The 20,643-nt window shown below is 29.5% G+C and overlaps 1 protein-coding gene across 2 annotated transcripts in view; it reads right to left on the reverse strand.

Annotated features, from left to right (window-relative positions):
* Positions 1–2,136: 2,136 nt before the first annotated feature.
* The window catches only part of LOC129913949 (signal transducer and transcription activator-like), a 29,470-nt gene continuing 10,963 nt past the window's right edge, over positions 2,137–20,643 (reverse strand). Inside the window, exons 2-10 of one of the 2 annotated variants that reach the window (XM_055992954.1) lie at positions 17,975–18,167; positions 11,216–11,926; positions 11,070–11,155; positions 10,879–11,011; positions 10,692–10,812; positions 10,412–10,631; positions 4,386–4,826; positions 2,714–2,868; positions 2,137–2,607 (exon numbers count right to left, since the gene is read on the reverse strand). In XM_055992954.1, coding sequence (XP_055848929.1) covers positions 2,720–2,868; positions 4,386–4,826; positions 10,412–10,631; positions 10,692–10,812; positions 10,879–11,011; positions 11,070–11,155; positions 11,216–11,926; positions 17,975–18,102 — 1,989 coding nt within the window. In that variant the 5' untranslated portion in view covers positions 18,103–18,167 and the 3' untranslated portion in view covers positions 2,137–2,607; positions 2,714–2,719. The remainder of the gene's footprint in view (positions 2,608–2,713; positions 2,869–4,385; positions 4,827–10,411; positions 10,632–10,691; positions 10,813–10,878; positions 11,012–11,069; positions 11,156–11,215; positions 11,927–17,974; positions 18,168–20,643) is intronic. The other variant, XM_055992953.1, reaches the window with a different exon arrangement.

The raw sequence follows: 20,643 nt of genomic DNA on the forward strand, positions 1-20,643 counted from the left end.
ATTTCAAAAACGGAGGCCAATCAAATTTTTCTGACTTCAGATTCGGATTCAGCACCCCAAAAACTACTATAAAAGTATATTTTGGTTCTTGTGGCAAAAAAAAAGTTAAATTTTGTTGACCAGTGTATTTTGTAAAATGCATAGACTGATTGATACAAAATATTCCTTTTCTTATTCAAATTTTTGAATATTCATCTTTATTTATTTATAAATTAAAAAACTTTGAATTATTTTCTGAAATGTTTAGTATTAAAAACCTTTTCTTAATATTTTCAAACTTATTCATTTATAAAACAAAAATTAAAATGTATTAAAAGAATGACAAATTATGTAGGTAAGTAAACAAATAAGTAGATAATTTTTCAAGAAGATGATTTTACAGAATTTTGCAAAAAATTAAAAAAGGGTTTGGAAAATGTTAAAAAGCGCTCGCTTTTTAACATTTTCCAAACCTTTTTTTAATTTTTTGCAGAATTTTGAAAAACAGAATTATGAATAGCAGAATTTTGAAAAACAGAATTTTGAAAAACAGAATTTTGAAAAGCAGAATTTTAAAAGCAGAATTTTGTAAAGCAGAATTTTGACAAAAGAATTTTGACCCCGGCAGAATTTTGACCCCAACTCTCTCTATATTCCTTATTATAAGAAAAAGACAAATGTATAACCTGTAAATAAAAAGAAAAGACTCAATAAAATTGAATTGAATTGTTGTTTCTGAAGTGTGCTTGCTTCAAAATAGACCTTAAAAAAATAAAAAACACTCATACACCAGAGTGAGCCGATTTGTTTTTATTGTTTAAAGTAGGTACACATATTAAAAATTTGTTAAATTGATAAATTTGTTAAATTGAGATTATACAAACGTTATAACAATAGTTGCAAAAATTTATTATCAAAGTGTACAAAGTTTTTTCGATGATTCCCTTTAGGGTTGGAGTTGAAATACTGCATTAGTGATAATACTGTATTCAAAATACTGTACTTAAGCACTTTTTAACATTTTCCAAACCCTTTTTTAATTTTTTGCAGAATTTTGAAAAGCAGAATTATGAAAAGAAGAATTTTGAAAAACAGAATTTTGAAAAACAGAATTTTGAAAAGCAGAATTTTGAAAGCAGAATTTTGTAAAGCAGAATTTTGAAAGCAGAATTTTGACAAAAGAATTTTGACCCCGGCAGAATTTTGACCCCAACCCTAAAATTATTTGTTTTTTATTTTGTTAAAAAGTTTTGGTTTTCATTGATGGACGTGAAAGATCAAGTTAAATGTTCAAGGAGCTGTATAGTTTGGGGATAAATATGCGGCGCTGTGCAATCCTGCACAGAGAAAAATAGACCACATAAAATAGAACAAAAACAATAAGATTTCTCTATGGTTTTCATCCAAGAAGGAAACCTTATTAAAACAATCGGGTTTTCCTTATTGTTTTAAAATCTGCAAAAAAATAAAAAAAACGATGACCAGGCTGGGAATCGAACTGGAGACTTCAAATCATTAGTCGCCCACCTTACCACCTGAACCAACCTGCCATGAAAATATTGATCGCGATTTTTGTTCAAGTGCTAACTTGCAAAAAAAATCAACTTTTCAGTCAAATTTTAATAAGATTTTCTCTATAAAAATAATAAGAAATCTCCTTAAAAAAACCTTATTAATCGTTGATTTTAATAAGATTTCCTTATGAAATGTATGGACGGTAAAACAATATGGCAATCTGTTAGTTTTTAGCGGGTCATATTTTTCTCTGTGTGGTGAAAAAATGTCACCTTAGTTTAAGGTTTTCGGAAAATATCTTCCTTTTTTTGATAGGAAATAGAGCTTTTGACCACAGAACACAGCTCAAGTTACTAGTAAGTAAGTATTACAGATGGATCGCTTATATACTTTCATTGAAATTTAACCTTAGCTTAAAACTTTTGTACTTCTAAAGAGTAAGGGTAAAGTAATAAGGTCGAAATCAATTATTGAAATTGTAACAGAATGCTTAATTTAAGCAGTGAAATTTTTTTCTTCCCGAAATTTTCCGAACAAAGACGGATTAAGAAACGTAATAGCATTTCCAGCGCTGCGTTCACATTTTGACGGTTTTTCCAACGATGATTTCTCTTTAATATTGCAATCATTTTCTAGTAAAAATATACCAAAATATTTGTAACTGGTAACATTTTGTTTATTTTATTGAATAATTTTTATATAATAATAATTTTGGTATGTATTCTGTACATAATTTTAAGTTCTACAAATAATTTGTAATAATATAATGAAATCAAATTGTAAGTATGTTAATTTAAATTATTCGATAAAATCTATAACTTATTTACAATATTTTGTTATCTACATATAATGTAGTTTAATATTTATAATGATAAAGATGTTTTTTTACTGTTTTGCCGGCGCGGGCGTGTTGACGACGCACGTCATGGTAGGTACTTATTTCATTTGAATATCATAAAAATCTTTTTTAAAAAATACTTAAAACTATTCCTTATTACAATACTTAGATTAAAATTTAATAATAATTAGAAATTTTGAATAAATTTGTCCAACGTAACAAATTTATCATAATTGTTGTCAAAATCGTAATTGTATTCCAAAGAATGTTCATTGCTGTAATTAGACAAAAATAAATGTTTTTAATAAATTTTAAATATTAAAATCTATTAAATTAAAAAAAAAATTAAAACTTGTTAAATTAAAATAAACATAACTTTACGTTTTCTTACTCAATTAACATTTCTTCAATAGCCATAGGTTTCTCTTGAAGCATATTTTCCAAAAGCGTAGGTGTTGTTGCTGCTGCTGGCGGAGTTCTTAAAATAGTCGTAATAGGAACTCCGGGAACATATCCTACATTTACTTTTTGATCGTCTTTAAATAAAATTAAAAAAACATTAAAAAGTTATTTATTATTTATATTTTAACTTTTAAAAATAGACCAGGGTCGATAATTTTTGAAACCAAAAAAAATCATAGTAGAATGAAACCCATTGGAAAAGGAGGTGAATATGATGAAAAATAAAGGAAAAATAAATTACGGGCGAGCCGAGTTCGGGAAGTGGGTGGGTTGAGTTTTTAATGGTAAAAAATGGTATATCTCGATTTCCGGCTAAACTACAAATCCTATAGAAAAAAGTTGTATAGCAGAGTTGTAGGTAATAAAAAGATCTACAACTTTTGTATCAACAATTTTTTCACATAACCTCAAAATTTATGTGAAAAATTCAAAAAACCGAGTTTTTGGTTTTTTATTTTTATCTTTTTCAAAAACAAAAATTTTTCTACAAAATTTGGTGAAAATTTACCTTATTATGTCCCAAATATACTGTAATTTATTTGATTTAAAATATTAATTTGTTCACCTTATTTTGACTTAATACAAAAAAAACACCCTAATTTTCAAACGAAAATTCACGTGTCAAAATATCAGCTTTTTTCAAAAAGTCGGTGGGCATTTCGTTCTTTAAAATGTTTATTTTCTGATGGTGTAAAAAAAATTTTACATTAGTATACTATAGAACATGTTTTAGTAAAATTCAAAAAATGAAAAAAAGCTTGAATTCGAAAAAAAATTTTTATCATTGTTTACAATTTTGGCCTATTTATTCAAATTTACACTTTAATTACTCAAAAAACGTAAGATTTCATGTAACATTGATTAATCTTACGTTTTTTGAGTAATTAAAGTGTAAATTTGAATAAATAGGCCAACAATGTAAACAATGATAAAAATTTTTTTTCGAATTCTAGCTTTTTTCATTTTTTGAATTTTACTAAAACATGTTCTGTAGTATACTAATGTAAAATTTTTTTTACACCATCAGAAAATAGACATTTTAAAGAACGAAATGCCCACCGACTTTTTGAAAAAAGCTGATACTTTGACACGTGAATTTTCGTTTGAAAATTAGGGTGTTTTTTTTGTATTAAGTCAAAATAAGGTGAACAAATTAATATTTTAAATCAAATAAATTACAGTGTATTTGGGACATAATAAGGTAAATTTTCACCAAATTTTGTAGAAAAATTTTTGTTTTTGAAAAAGATAAAAATAAAAAACCAAAAACTCGGTTTTTTGAATTTTTCACATAAAATTTGAGGTTATGTGAAAAAATTGTTGATACAAAAGTTGTAGATCTTTTTATTACCTACAACTCTGCTATACAACTTTTTTCTATAGGATTTGTAGTTTAGCCGGAAATCGAGATATACCATTTTTTACCATTAAAAACTCAACCCACCCACTTCCCGAACTCGGCTCGCCCGTAATTTATTTTTCCTTTCATTCTTATCATATTCCCCTTCTTTTCCAATGGGTTTCATCCTACTATGATTTTTTTGTACTTTTTAATGTTTTTGAAGGCATCGGCACTGGTCTAAAACCTTACCAATTGAACAAAATCTATCAAACAAATAAGATTTTGGTATTTCATGGGGATATAGTCTTTCGAGAACAACCAAATCTCTTATTCGATCTGCTAAACAACGATTTTGTAGGTCTTTGCTATTCCATGGTTGAATATGATCTACTTGATTATATTCATTGACATATGATATTGTTATAGCACCCTTAATACTATCGGAAAATCTCAATAAAAATGTTCCAGGTGGTCGTGATTGTAATTTTTCTGTAGTAGCCTTCTTACTTATGAAACCTTCAATCAAATCGGCATTCCAAGGTTCAAGCAAACGTTCTTTGATAAGTTTTATCGTATAATAGAACCATTCCCAGAATGTGAAAGGGAATCCAGTCAATTCATCTTTGCAGAATTTTGTCCAAGAGATTTCTACTTCGGGTATCATGTTGTGGTTGGGGAAGAATTTTTCATCTGTGGATAAGAAAAAATAAAGATGAACATTATTTTACAGCAAACTAATAGTTTGAAGGGCAAAAATATACAATTTTGAAATAGAGATTAATCATGTCTTAAGGAATTCTCAAGATTGCTCTACAATTTGGCTTGTTCAAAAGAAAACTTTCCTACAAAAATTCGATAGTTTTAACTTTTTAATTAATGATCCGTCCATTAATGAATGATTTTTTCAATATTTTTTTTCTTAGAATGTTAAGGATTTGAATTGAAAAAAAACATTAAGCAATATTTAAATGTTTCAATTTGAAAATAATTTTCATACTTATACATGGAAAAAAATTACCACCTATAAACAAGCGGATTCTGTATTAAAGTAAGCGGATTTCCACATGTTTGTTTTTTTTTGCCAAAATGACTTCCGCCTTAAACTAAGCGAACAAATCTTCATAATTTTTTTAATGTGCAAATTCAAAACAAATCCACTTAATTTAAGAGGAAAATCATCTTATTTTTATGCGGAAATATTTAAAAAAAAACTGGCAGCCGCTGGGGATTGATCGAACTGTAAAGCGGTTTTTGAGTTAAAAATTGAATTGAAAATATTAAAATGAAATGAAGTTCAACTTAATTTTAGGCGATTTCCTTTTTTTCTCCGTGTACCCTTCTTAGCAATGAATTATTATTTGTTTTCTGAAAAATTGATGTAAATTTAATCATTTTACCTTTCTCCAATGAAAAATGTTTGCTTTCAATAAGTAACTTATTAAAAATTACATCAACCATAATTGTTAAATCATAATTTACCATTTTTAAAACTTATTATTTTTGATATCTTTACTAAAAATACAAATTAAAAGCGCGACTGGCTTTTATAGTCCAAGTTACTGCGGATGTAACACCCTCTTAAAAAAAAACATAAAATTCGTTCCTAACATGAAAAAAAAAAAAAAATACTTCATAGATGGTTTAAGCTCCAAACACTTTGATAATATCTTCTTTCAATTAGTACTTCATTCTTAAAATGTAATAATAAGTCACTGTGGCGTATGCGTAACATTTATTTCTATAGAAAAACTTAAACAATTAGGTAATAATAAAGTTCTTATCCCTGAATAATTTATCTAACGGGATTTTCATTACTGATCATATCGTCGGCTCAAAGGAAAAACTCACTAACTGCTATTGAAATCCTATGTGAGTGAGTTTTTCCTTTGGACATATGTATAAACCGAATATATTATGTATGTATAAACGCAGAATTTCTAGACTAACAAAATTTATTTTAAAGGGATAACATCAAAATTAAGTCAGAAAACTGGAAGAAGTGCGTTGAAAAATAAATTGCACGACTGGGGTCGCACGTACTTGCTCTTATGCTTAAAGTAACTATAATGTTAAAGCTTTTTATTCAAGAAATTTAAAATTTGATATTTTGAAGAAATTTCATAATAAAGTAGTATAAAAAAATTAAATCTGTTTTTATAATTAATAAAACTCCGTTTTAAAATATCTTAAAAAAAAAAAACAAATATGCCATTTTATTTCTCGTATAAAAAGGTATTTTTAGAAAAAAAATTTTGAAAATTGTAGGAGCCGTTTTTTAAAAAAATAATTTTTTATATATAAAATTTTTTTAACATTTTTAAAAAAATAAGTTGGTATGCCATTTTGAAGAAATAATTAATTTACACATAAAAACTAAATTTCAAAATTTTTCATTGATCCGTTTTCAAAAAATTGATTTTTCAAAAAAAAAATTTGAAATATTTTTTAAAAACCAAAAATGCGTTTTTTGAAAATTTTCTAAAATTTTAATATTATCTTTACTTACACACTTTTGTATAAAAATTTTCATTTAAATCGGGTTAATTTTGTACGAGATATTCAGAAACGAAAAAAACCGTTCTATGACAGGTACCGTTAATAACGGTACAAAAAATATTTTTTTTATTTAAAAAGTTGGCCCTTATGTGTAGTACTACACACAAAAATTTTAATCAAAATCGTTAGAGCCGTTTTTGAAAAAAAATTACCTTTTCTATTTCCGTTATATGGCACACAGAGAAAAATAGACCACATAAAATAGAACAAAAACAATAAGATTTCTCTATGGTTTTCATCCAAGAAGGAAACCTTATTAAAACAATCGGGTTTTCCTTATTGTTTTAAAATCTGCAAAAAAATAAAAAAAAAGATGACCAGGCTGGGAATCGAACTGGAGACTTCAAATCTTTAGTCGCCCACCTTACCACCTGAACCAACCTGCCATGAAAATATTGATCGCGATTTTTGTTCTAGTGCTAAGTTGCAAAAAAAATCAACTTTTGAGTCAAATTTTAATAAGATTTTCTCTATAAAAATAATAAGAAATCTCCTTAAAAAAACCTTATTAATCGTTGATTTTAATAAGATTTCCTTATGAAATGTATGGACGGTAAAACAATATGGCAATCTGTTAGTTTTTAGCGGGTCATATTTTTCTCTGTGCAGGTACCGTTAGTTTTGGTCATAAAAAAAAAATTTCAATTTCCCCTCTAGGGAATCACCAAAAACTGCTAACCACCAAGTTTGAAGAAAATCACTTCACTCGTTTAGGCTGCAGCTCCAGATAGAGACAGATACACAGACAGACAGACAGACAGAATTGCCGGACCCACTTTTTTGGCATTCTCCATCATCGTAATGTCATGTAAAATTGTTATCTCGAGTTCGATTTTTTTTACGAATCCTAAACTTGCCCTATAGTACCTATGTATATCGCAAGTAAAAATGTTTGGATACTAAAAGAATATACATTTTTCTAAGCATGCACATTAGGGTGTGTCACTTTTGTATGGTGGAAAAAAGTACTGTAATTTTGCAATGTAATAGTGTTAAAAGTTGTATTAGGGTCTAAGGTTTAAGAATATGTAAAAATAATTTAAATTTCGTTCGTATTTGGCTCGCTCAAATCGGTTGAAGTTGTTAAGAAAAAAAAAAAAAAAAAAAACGATTTTATATGAAAAAATGATTTTTTTTCTTCACTAATTATTTCGCACTTTCCTTACTAAGTGTTCAATTCCAACAAATATAAGCTTAAAAGTTTTTTTTAACGTGAAAGCCTAAAAATATTTAATATTTTTTTTGTATCCAAACGGCGCAATCAAAATAAAAACATACATATGTTTAAGAAATCTCTAAAAATCCAAATTCCTTCCTTTATTTTGAGCGAGCCAAAGATATTAATTAAAATGACAATTGTAAATGCAGAATTTAATTTTGATAAGCAATGTAACTTTTAAAAGCTATTACATTTAAAAATTCCATAGTTTAGCATTTTGACACACCCTAATGCACATTCAAAAATATTGTTCAAATCGAAAAAAAAAAAAAAATAATCCATGAATGTCCCAAATTTTGTTTTAGTCGATCCACTGTTTGGCATCATGAGTCACAAAACGCATGCGTGCTCCAGCAGTCTTTAATATTTAGTTAAGGTTGTAGGCTGTCTTTAAGTGCTAAGCAATTTTCACGTTGCAATTTGACTTCATTTAAAAGGGTTATAATTGCATATTGTTTTCCAATGGTGGTTTAACCATCTTAAGTCATTTTGTACCTGTTCAAGTTCTAGCTCTGTCAACTCCGAAAATTGTTCCCTCGCGTCTCTTTCCCTCTTCTATTACAATTATTTCCTTTTCTTAAGACGTGAATGTTTGCAATTGCTTATCTGTCCAGTTCCAATTTTTGTTGCCAATTGGTCTGCAGTGATGTTTTTTCTTGGTTTGAGTAGCTGGATTAACTATTCCCAAGAAATACCAATAGCGGCCAGGGCTGCCAGAAATCATGTTTTACCATTTTTTTTTATGTTTTTTGAATTAAAATCATGTTTTAATGTTTTCGTGTACAAAATCATGTTTTTTTTTTAAATTCAAGGAAAAACGTTTAAAGGCTTAACTATATACACCACTTTTTAAAAAAGTACAAAAGTGAAAATATTTTTTTTCTGGCTAGCGCAATTTTTTTGTGAAAAAGAGTATACAAATTGTTTTTTAAAACCATTTGTTTTAATTTTAAGTCCGAAAAACTATACAAAAATGCGTTTGAAAATTTTCACTTTAGTACTTTTGCACTTTAAAAGCCAATGTAGTTCAGGCTTAACAATCATTTTGTAAGCCATAACTCCATACCTGAAGTCCGTTTATATGAAATTAACCTTAAAGGCATAACTACAACGAGCACTTTTAGCAAAAAGTGAGCATTTTCAAATTCATTTTGTGAGAGTTTTCTGACCGAAAAATGAAAAACAATTATGCAATTGGTTCCAAACACTTGTAGTTTTATTTTCAGAATCACTTTGCGCTAGAAAGAAACAAAATTTTTGAAGTGAAAACTTCTTTAGTATAGTAGTGATTTGAAACAAGATGAAACGAAAACGCGACACGACTTCAACTTGTTATAACTTTTTTGTTTTAATAGATAGATGAATGAAATTTGTACTGTAGATAGGTTATTAAATAAATTATAATTGCACAAAATTTCAATTAATTTCATATTCAAAATTCGGAGATAACGGTAAAAAGATGTTCTTTTTCAACACACGTTATATTGATCTAGTGCACATACAAATTTGATTTAACTTTAATACGCATGCTGATAACATAACCTTTTATTTGATATATCACACATAACGTTACGTGCTCTACAAGTTACACAATCTTAAATTGAAAAAAAAAAAAAATTAAAAATACCTCAAAACACCTGTGGAGATCTGTTGGCGATGACCAGCTACCAGTGTAGGAAATACCATAATCTCAGTCTGGAAATTCGACATGGTTGACTTTAAAAAATTCTAACTTCTCTTGTAGGCATCTTTGAAATAAGATTTATGCATCATTATACAAGGTGAAGCAATAAGATTTCACATGGTATAAAATTTTGTATAGGTTGTCAAACAAAAAAATTGATTTAATAGCATGAGAACATAAAATAAATGTTTTTTTTTTTCTTTTTGGATGAAATTTCATCGAGTTTAAAAAATTCTAGCTTTTTTTGTAGATGTCTCATACACCTGATCGATATATGTATATATTTTGAGCTAAGACAATAAGCTTTCAGATGGTGTAAAAATTTGTATAGGTTGTTAGGGAAAAAAATGGATTTAATAGTGTGAGAAGATATAGAAAATACGTGTTTTTTCGCTTTTTTTGATGGAAATTGATCGAGTTCAAAAAATTCTAGCTCTTTTTGTAGATGTCTCATAGACTTGATCGATATATATATTTTGAGCTAAGACAATAAGCTTTCAGATGATATAAAATTTATCTAGGTTGTCATATAAAAAACATGGATTTGAAGGTGATAGAATAAAAATAGGTAGATTTTTTCTATTTTTTTTTTTTGCAAGAAAAATGATTTTTTAAGGTTTCACTTCTACCAAGTGTGAACTGCACACATGATTTTTTTTACTTTACTTTTACTTTTTTACTTTCCCACTTTTTACAAAAAAGTGCTCGTTGTAGTTATGTCTTAATGAGTACAAATTATGGACTTATTTATGTTTTATTCCTGCCTGTTTTTTTTATAATTTATAAAACAAAAAAACACTAAAAATTTCTACTCACACAAAAAATATCTGTTTGCATCGGTGAATCCACGTTTGGTTTCTGAAAAACATTTTAAATAAAGTGCTTCTGATAATTTCGTCCATGAAACTCTATCCGGAACAACAAATAGATCCCGTCCAATTTCCGAAAAGGCATTATCCCACATAATGGTGGCACAAGCTTGGTGTTCTTGATTTCCATGAACAATTACAACTACAGGTGGAGATAGTGTTGAGACCTAAGATTTTTTTTTTTCAAAATAATTAATATTCAGACCCTTTATTTTATTCAAACTCACAGTAAAAGAAGAATTATTTACTACTACAGTCATACGAAAGAGTAAGGCTAATTTTTCATCCATAACACTTTCAGAGCTTCCTCTGCGTTCAGCTCGTTGAATTTTTTTGATTTGTAGGGCTCTGTAAAAAAAATAAATCATTTTTTATTGCATAGTTTTAGGAAAAAGTACATTTTTGAAGTTTTACTTGAAATTAGCGGAATAGACACGATTCTGTTCCTGATATTCCATTTTAACTTCATTTCCCCGGATTTCTTTTGAAGATGCATTTATGGCTTGGTTTATTTTTTGTCCTTTGTTAAGATGTCTTGCCTGGTCCTCTACAAAACAGGAAGTGTTAACAATATTGAAATAAAATTTTTTTCAAAATTACAATACCTGGTACAACAATACATTCAACATTCGAGATGCTATTATTTAATCCCAATTGTGGCCCAATAAGCCATCTCACTGAAGCTGTGAAACTGTTAAAAAACACCCTTTAAACTAAATTCAAACATGATTTCTAGTACCCGTAAACTTACTTTGTATTTGTTTTAATAACCTGATTAGGCTGATTATCCACAATAAACGAATCAATCATCAAATTCTCTTGTTTAATTCTAATTTCCTGTGCCAATTGTTCAAGCCGTTCATCGGGCAAAGCACTATTTCGCATTCTTCTCATCCTTACCGAATCAATCAACTGCAGCAATCTAAAAGTTACTTCCACCAACAATTCAATACAATTTTGTATTTGATTTAATTTATTTATTTGAACATTATTTTGTATTTGATTGGAATTATCTTTCTGTGGAACATCGACATTACAAATTCGTATCTGTTGTCTTTGCCAGTTTTTGAGTTCATCAAAAACTGATCTCTGACTAAGATCATAGCCTTGAAAGATTTTTGTCAAATAACTAACAGGATCATTTAATTCATTCATTTGATTTGGATCGATTTCTCCGTCAAGACTAAGATTTGGTATTTGATAGAATTCATTGCAAGATTTGATGAGGCTTTGTATGAATTCAAGTTGAGGCATTTCATTGCTAGGTGTTATTTCACCAACTAGCAAGACTTCTTTTGCCATACCATCGATTAGATGTGTGTAGAATTCTAATTCTGTGATTTGTCCCATACGGCTGGTTATTACGGTGAAAGTTTGATGATCTTCTGTGAGACGTATGTGTTCTTTTAAATCGTTAACGAATAGTATAGCTGCTTCTTCAATTTTATCTGATCTTTTGCATCTGGAAAGAAATTTAAAATTACAAATATGTATATTGGAAACAAATGTTAAGTTATGATCAAACATCAAACATAAGCTGTACAATGCGCTGTATTGTTCACAGAGTTCTAAAAATATAAATACAAAAAATGCATTTGAAATTAAAAAAAATTTAATATTTAATATATTTTAAATTTAAAAACTTGCTTGAAAAAAATTTATTGCAACTGAAAATATTTTGCATTAAAAAAATTTTCTGCATTAAAAAAAAAAAACAAAAAAAAAAAATCAACCCGTAATGTGTGCATTTAATTTTTTTTTTCAGTGCAGAAGATATTTTATTTGCATCAATATTTTTTTTAAATGCAAAACATTTTACGTTGCAACAAATATTCCTTTTAATGCAAATTTTTTCAGATGAGGAGTTCAAATCCCTTAAAAATTCAAGTTAAATATCGGGCTTTACTACTAGCTTCATATAAGACTTGCAAGGTTTTTTCGGTTTTTCTCAAAATTAATGATTATGGATATAGCGAGTTTTGCTTCTCATCTACTCAGATGCAATACATTTTTTTTTAATGCAATTTTTTTTTTTATTTGCCGCACATTTCTTTTATGCCGATAAAGCATTCGTAAAGGCATTGTCATAGATTGCAACTCTTGTCCATAAACTCAACATACTGAACGTGCGTGCCTAAGCACAAATAAAAATAATATTTTATTTCTTCTTCCAGAAAATTTTTTGTGCTACTAGGAAGATAGAAATCAATATTGCTCAAGACTTAAGACAAACTTTTGAAGCTCTTAAATAAATGGGGTATCAGGATGAAATTTATCAAAGCTGGACCATTTCCATTGCATTAACATTTCTAAATGGAACAAAAATGTCAGCCTAACACAACTCCAATAATTGTCAACGCATCAACTTCAATTAACTGCTGGAATTCAAGCATCACGCAAGGGATGTGCAGCTCCTCAAACTATAAGTCAGAAACAGTCTTGTTCTATCTACAAAAAGACCAACAAAAGAGCTCCAACTGTTTGAAAACGAATTCCCGACGATATGCACCTTACTTATGTAGGTATCTACAAGCAAGAGTAACATTAAGGAGGAGGGTAGTGCCCAGTCAAGTTTTTAGCTTGTAAGGCTACCTACAGTCTACACTCTTATCTTCTATGCCAAAGAAGTCAAAAACTTTAAACTCGTAACATTTGTTAAGCTAGCCGAACGCAAATATACTTTATGGATTTTGGTCTTGAATTTGGAATCCAACACTACCCATTCAATAAAGTTCAGTAAAATGTTAAAAAAACGAAAGCATATACAAAACATAAACATTATTTATTAATTAAAAAGAAAACAAGATTGTTCTATGAAAATCTATGAACGAATAGTAAAAGTAAAATTCACAGTAATGAGAACAAATTTCAAACTTTACTACGATATAATCAATTTCAAAAGTTATTCGAATATTTAGTAAAATAAATAATGGAATTAAAACTGAGTGAAATGAATAATAATGAACAGTAAAATTTAATAGAGCTAAGTAATAAATGATACACTGCTACAACTTCAATTTCAGCTTTTTATCATGAGCTGTTCCTGAGATAAGAAGTTTCAAAAATCACAAATAACTTAACTGACTGAGTCAAGTATTCAATTTGAGATTTTCTTATTTTCTTATTATTGTAAAGTTAATTTGAGAGACTGATGAAGTTGCAAAGGTAATATTTTAAAATTTGATACTTTATACTAAGGGAGCATTTTATCTGAATGAATATAAAAGATTATAGAGCATTTTTTAATTTGATGTTGAATTTCGACACTTGATGGTAGTTTGGTAGAGCTGATATTGTATACAGAGATAACAATGAACTTTCATTAATTTATGAATTGTTATAACTCTAGGCTTGTTTTCATGAGAATTATGCAAAGAAAAGCAAATATTTTTCAAGAAAACGGTTGAAAGAAAATCTTATTTTAAAACACTATTGGTATGGATGTTCCACTGTTTCAAACTGCTCCACTCCAAATAATTTATATCAACTCTTTTTTACTGGAAGAAAAAAGGTGAAGTAAATCCCATTATGTTTCTGTTAAATTCTGTGTTAAATTTGTACTGCCTCTACTTCGAAGTTTCACGAAAACACGTCTTCTGTATTGAATATCGTTTTTAAATTCCTCAGTTTTAGTGAAAAAATTTCCGAATATAAGTCATAAGTTGAACACTTTTTAGTTTATAGCTCATTAATGAGTGGATTTACTTCTGATTTGTAAGACGGTAACAGACAATTTATTAATATCGCATAGAATGATTCGTATTCCCCATCTCTAAGGAACAGTTTTCCTGAATAGACCATTTAAATTAAGACGTCTCTTCTCAAAACCATTGGCAATTGGTAAAGTAGAAGTTCACTACCGGCCGTAAGATTTTAAATTCAACTTCAAGTAGTGATGATGACTTATCGATCCGCTATTAATTTTTTTTTTTTTTGTTATATCTGTGTGTACTAGGGCGTTCGTTATTTAGGTTTTTTTCGAGAATCAAGTTCCTAAGTGGAAAAACTGTTTCTAAATACAAAAAAGAGTGTGTGTGCACATGTACACGCGACTGAAGTTATACTTCTCATTCAGTATATGTAAATGAATTTCATTTGATATTTTTAATTTCTATTATTAAATTAATTAATCCACACATCGTTTTTTTACATTTTTATCAAGTGAACATTAATTCTTTCATCCTCCTTGCGTCCATGTAGTTTTCAATTTATTCTGTGAAATTTACACATGTTGTGCGGTTCAGAACGTACGGTATACGCTTAACGAAACTAAATTAATTGAGCATAAAATGTGCGATATGGTTATTTTATGAGAATTGTGTGTGCTTCAGCACTAGTAGTAGCAAAATGGAACTTGCAGGGTTGCTACAAAGCTCAAAAGTGAGCTGAGCTCAGCTCACAGCTCAGCTCAAATTTTGAGCTAGCTGACTTTTGAGCTATGTACCATAGCTCAGCTCATTTGAGCTGAGCTGAAAGTCAGCTGAGCTGATGGTTGAGCTGAGCTGTTGGGTGAGCTAAAGTAAAGTGAGCTGAGCTGTGATGGGTGAGAGGATACATTGATTTTTATTTGGAAAGTATAATGAAATATGAAGATATTTTAAACTTTTATAAAACAACATAGCTCAAGATGTTTGGTTCTAGTTATTAATGGAATTATTTTAACACATGGATATTTTTATAAATAAAACAGATAATTTTTCGTGATCTTTCTCTTGGTTTTTTTAACCCTAGAAAGATAATCATAATATACGTCTCAGAGACGTATGATTCTAAAAAAGATTTTCGGTCTTATGTTAACACTTTTTGTCATATTTATTTAACTCATTACTTAGATTATTTTAAAGAAATGATATAATAAATCAAATCAATTTAACAAAAACCCAGAAATTTGAATTGAATTAGATAAAACAGTTCTTTACACGCCATACGTCTTACAGACGTAGATTATCTTTCTAGGGTTAATAGTAAATATATTTCTATTTTTTTAGTAAAATATTTCTTTTTTAATCATAAAAAAAAATCATGTACAATCCGGTTTTACGACTTTTTTCAAAATTCCGAGAAAATCGCGTTTGAAAGTTGGGGTAAATTTTTTTTTCGAAAAATCCCCGAATCTTTGAACGCTCCTGGAAGCTAAACCGCTTGAGAGCAATTTTTGGGAGTGGTGCCAAATGATAGCTTGTGTCATGGGCCTACGCTTTGCACATTATCAGATTTTTAAAAAATCGCCTTCCATGTTAAACCGCCACATCATGCCTTTTTTTTCAGAATCGTGTCTATTGTTTTTTTACTTTTAAGTTCTCCCGGTTTGAGAACGCGTGGACCTACAGGGATGGGAGTTATACCCAAATGTAGGTTAGAGTCCCCGCTACCTTTTGGCATCAAAAATTTTATTTTCATTTTCTTTAAAATTCCGCGATATAGGCGTTGGAAGGCTTTGATCTAGAGACAGGGGAGTGGTGCCATATGAAAGCTTATATTCTCAGCTACCCGAAAGTGGTATAATCCGGTTTTTCGATTTTATTCAAAATTTCGAGAAAATCGTGTTTGAAAGTTGGGGTAAATTTTTTTTTTGAAAAATCCCCGAATCTTTGAACGCTCCTGGAAGCTAAGCCGCTTGAGAGCAATTTTTGGGAGTGATGCCAAATGATAGCTTGTGTCATGGGCCTACGCTTTGCACATTGTCAGATTTTTAAAAAATCGCCTTGCATGTTAAACCGCCACATCATGCCTATTTTTTCAGAATCGGGCTTAACTTTTTTTTTACCTTTAAGTTCTCCTGGTTTGAGAACGCGTGTACCTACAGGGATGGAAGTTGTACCCAAATGTAGGTTAGAGTCCCCGCTACCTTTTGGCATCAAAAATTTTTTTTTCATTTTTTTCAAAATTCCGAGATATAGGCGTTGGAAGTTGGGGCGCTCACTTTCAGCTCAGCTCACTTTCAGCTCAGCTCAAATGAGCTAAGCTATGGTACCTAGCTCAAATTTGAGCTGAGCTGAAATGTTAGCTTTTTGCAACCCTGGCAACTTGCCACATGTAACTTGCCACACGCAACTTGCCACATACAACTTGCCACATGCAACTTGCCACATGCAACTTGCCACATACAACTTGCCACATGCAACTTGCCACATGAAACATGTAACTTGCTACGTGTTGTGTGTTTTATGTTTGCCGTACTGCGGCGTACTGCATTTTTAAATACTAAAGTACTGCGTACTCTAAAGGTGAAACGACAGCCCTGCTACCCAGGGTGATCGCGTCATAATCCCTTTGACATTCTTGTCAAAAAGTAAATTTTCATACCCATCCTCCCATAAGAAGTATAACTTCAAAAAAAACGACCCATAAATTTTTTCAGATTTTTATTTTGACACTAGATGGCGCCCCAAGAGGGTTAAAGTTTTTTAACATTTGAAATAGGTATGGTATAGGTATTTTTTTAGATATAGACTTTAATCAAAATTTTTTGATGAGGTCCTTGTCTACGTTAAACAACGTTTTCAAAAAGGTATAGATCATTTTTCTAGGACCAGGGGTTTAGTCAGGGCATGCATTTGGATTTATAAAACCAAGCATATTTTACGAAAACAAGCATATGAGTAGCATGAAAAATAAAATAAAATCCAACAAAGCCATGCATGCCCTGACTAAACCCCTGGTCCTAGAAAAATGATCTATACCTTTTTGAAAACGTTGTTTAACGTAGACAAGGACCTCATCAAAAAATTTTGATTAAAGTCTATATCTAAAAAAATACCTATACCATACCTATTTCAAATGTTAAAAAACTTTAACCCTCTTGGGGCGCCATCTAGTGTCAAAATAAAAATCTGAAAAAATTTATGGGTCGTTTTTTTTTGTATTTAGAAACAGTTTTTCCACTTAGGAACTTGATCTAAAAATAACGAACGCCCTAGTGTGTACACATGAAATGTAAACAAAAATTATGAACACGATCAAAAAGCGCCACCAAACGTAAACCTATTGCTTGTTTAATTTCTGGGACTGTAATCTTCTTAGGTTTAGCACCCGTTAAATTACTGATCCGAGGCTGAACCACGTTTGTACAACTGGCCCTTATATCTTACTCATCGGGTAGTGAAATATAGGTTTTGTGCTTTGAAGTGCTCGATCCTATTCTAGGTGTTACTCCAAAAATACTAAATAGCTCTGAATCTCTGAATGGTTAGCAGATTTCTTCTGATTCTATTACTGATGAGGGTTAGAATAACTACATAAATCTGTAATGAAACACTCATTAACTCAAAATCTTATTCACAATAATTCGACAGTCTTCTACAATTGCTTGCTTAAATATCGACTTTATGAACTAAAAAAGTCTTTTATGTTAACCTTGTCGTTTCACTCATTGAAATCTTATCAAATCTATCACGGAATAATTACTTATTTATTAAAAATCTTTTCTTTAAAATTATAGTCTTATCTTTTTTTCACTTCCGTTACATATTTATTTGGTTATTTTGGAAAAATAATTTATTTTACTTACCCTAATCTTTCTTCAATCCAAAGTGCATAGTTAACACGAATATCATACATTCCTTTTCGATCATAAAAGGATTTCATCTCATACATGCCATTGGCAACTAAATTCGTTACAGAAGACCATAAACTCATTTTGATTTTTTTTTTTAAAGTTTTAAGCTTACTTCTGAAGAATTAAATGGTACTTGAGTACTTTTCTGGAAAATAATAAAAAGATAATCAACTTTTAGAACTGGTTCTGTTTCTTTAAAAAAACTTAAAATTAACTAACCTAGTTCTAAGATTTTTTTCAAGTCTTTTTTTAAGTAACTTTATAACAAAAGGTTCGGATCTTGTTTAAAAAAAAAAACTATCTTTCACATAGCTATTTTTATGAAAATGTTTAGAAAAATAAAATCAAAACTTGTAAATAAACAACTGTTATGTAATAGTTTTATCAGCGGAAACTATTCGTTACACTACACGACCGAACTTCATATAGAAAGAAGGACTACAATACAATAAAATTGATCTTTCATAGCCACTTGCTTTGTTTCAACTAATCGAAAAATTAAAATAATATACCTGGAACTGGAATTGAATGAGCTTTTTCAGAATCGTCATTTACTATATCTATCTACAGTGCATACTACGATGATAAACATAAATTAAAAAAAAAAGTATTGGTTTGCCTTTTTCAGCTGATTTTAGTGACGTCGGCGACTTGAAGGAAGTTAACGATATGATACATCATTGTTATTGTTTTTCACTGTTCTTTATTTTTAACTAACGATATTGCCTAATTAACCAATTTCTTATCAATCTTGTTTAGGTTTATCAATTTTAAATAGAAAAAAAGCTTTAATATTCCAAGTACATTATACCCCATTGCTCTTAAGTAATCATTTAACTTGCATGTTTAATTAATTTTTCTTGGAATGAAAAGTTGTATAAATGTATATCATTAAATTAGTCCCATGAAAATTGAAGAAAAGCTAGCGCTACTTGCATACATATTCGTACAAAGTTTCTCATAAATTTCTTTCGATAGAATAACTATAAACATAAATAATGTAAGGTGCGCCATACCTATCATTTGAAAATAGTCTTGTAACTAGTTTGTCCAGTATCGCAACATTTCAGAAAAGCGTAGATAAAGTACGTAAGCTATAAAGTTTTTGATGATTTTAAAGCAATACTGTATTGACTAAGTAGACTAGACTCTGGGTGAGATTAATTTATTTTTTTTGCGTCGAGAGAATGTAAACAACTATTCGTTGTTTCTAAAGAGCTCAACGCTTCACAGTTCCTACTGCGTTGGTCTTTAGCTTACTTTATAAATGGAATAGTTCTATAACATTACAAATTTTTACTTGCTCGCTATACTATAGGGCAAGCATTGGTTTCGTGTCGAAAAAAATATTTGAGGTTTAAATAAAAACCAACATTACGGTAATGGAGAAGTTCGAAAAAGTGCGTCTCGCAATCCCGACCGTCCGTCTGTGCGTCCGTGCGTCTATCTGTACACATTTCCATAGCTAAACGGGTGGATGGATTTTCTTCAAATTTGGTACAAATGATTTTTATAGAATTCTCAAAATTTTTGTTTGTGTTTTTTTTTTTTTTATATTTCGCTTGGAAAGTATATGTACCTGCTATTCAAATTTTTCAAGTTACAGCAAATTACTCGAAAGCTGCTCTAACAATTATTTTGATCAAACTTTGCATTATGAATGAATTTTCTTTAAATAAATTTTCTTCAGTCAAGTGCGGTTGCCAGCCCTGTTCCCCTCCGTTTCGTTTAGTTGAAATAACTGAACGATTAGTTCCTATCTGCCAATTACGGTCTACTCTATTGCATATTGTATGTTCGCAACATGCCGAAGGGTAGCGTTCTCTACCTTCCGTCATTTATAGTTCTGCCATATTACACTTCAACAAAAATACAAAAAAAGTCACAAAAGTACTTTTGGTTGACAAAAATCCCTTCACTATCGTCTAATTTGTAATTGAAGAAGATGGGCCGTTAGCTATGGAATTTGTAGTTAGAAGAAAAACAGTGTTTGTTTATAGCTGTAACTTTTTCTCAAGAGTTTCGTTTCGTTTTCCAATGCATTAAGCATTACAACATACATGCTTAATCTATCATATAAACCTAAATTTTCTAGCTTGACCAACCGTCTTCTCCTCTTCTATCTATCGCCTTCAAAAAAAAAAAAAAAAAAAAATAATAATAATACAAAAAATACAAAAAATCACGTATACGCCACAGTGTACATGGACAACTTCAAAACAATGTGAATTACAACTACCGCCTAAGTGAAATCAAATTAACACTTGCACTCAATAGTTAAACAAAATTTACACCTTCTTGTCGTCAGTGTTCTGCTTATTTGTATAATTAAACAAAAAATAAATAAATACAAACCTAACACAAAATCAATATAAATAAACAAAATAGAAAAAGCATTTTTTATTATAGTTTATACATAATAAACAAAAAGTGTGTTTCAGGGATTTTTCACTATCGAATACGAAATTCTTTAAAGCGGCTGTAGCGCCACACCTCATTCTTAGCGAATTTTTATTCCGGTGCTACATTATTATTCTCGTTAAAGCTAATGACAACCGCCAAATATCGGACATTTAATTTTTTTTTATAACAGTTATAATTTTTGCTGTTGAGTTGTTTTT

The sequence above is a fragment of the Episyrphus balteatus genome, chromosome 3 (assembly GCF_945859705.1).
Source record: "Episyrphus balteatus chromosome 3, idEpiBalt1.1, whole genome shotgun sequence".
NCBI lineage: Eukaryota > Metazoa > Arthropoda > Insecta > Diptera > Syrphidae > Episyrphus > Episyrphus balteatus.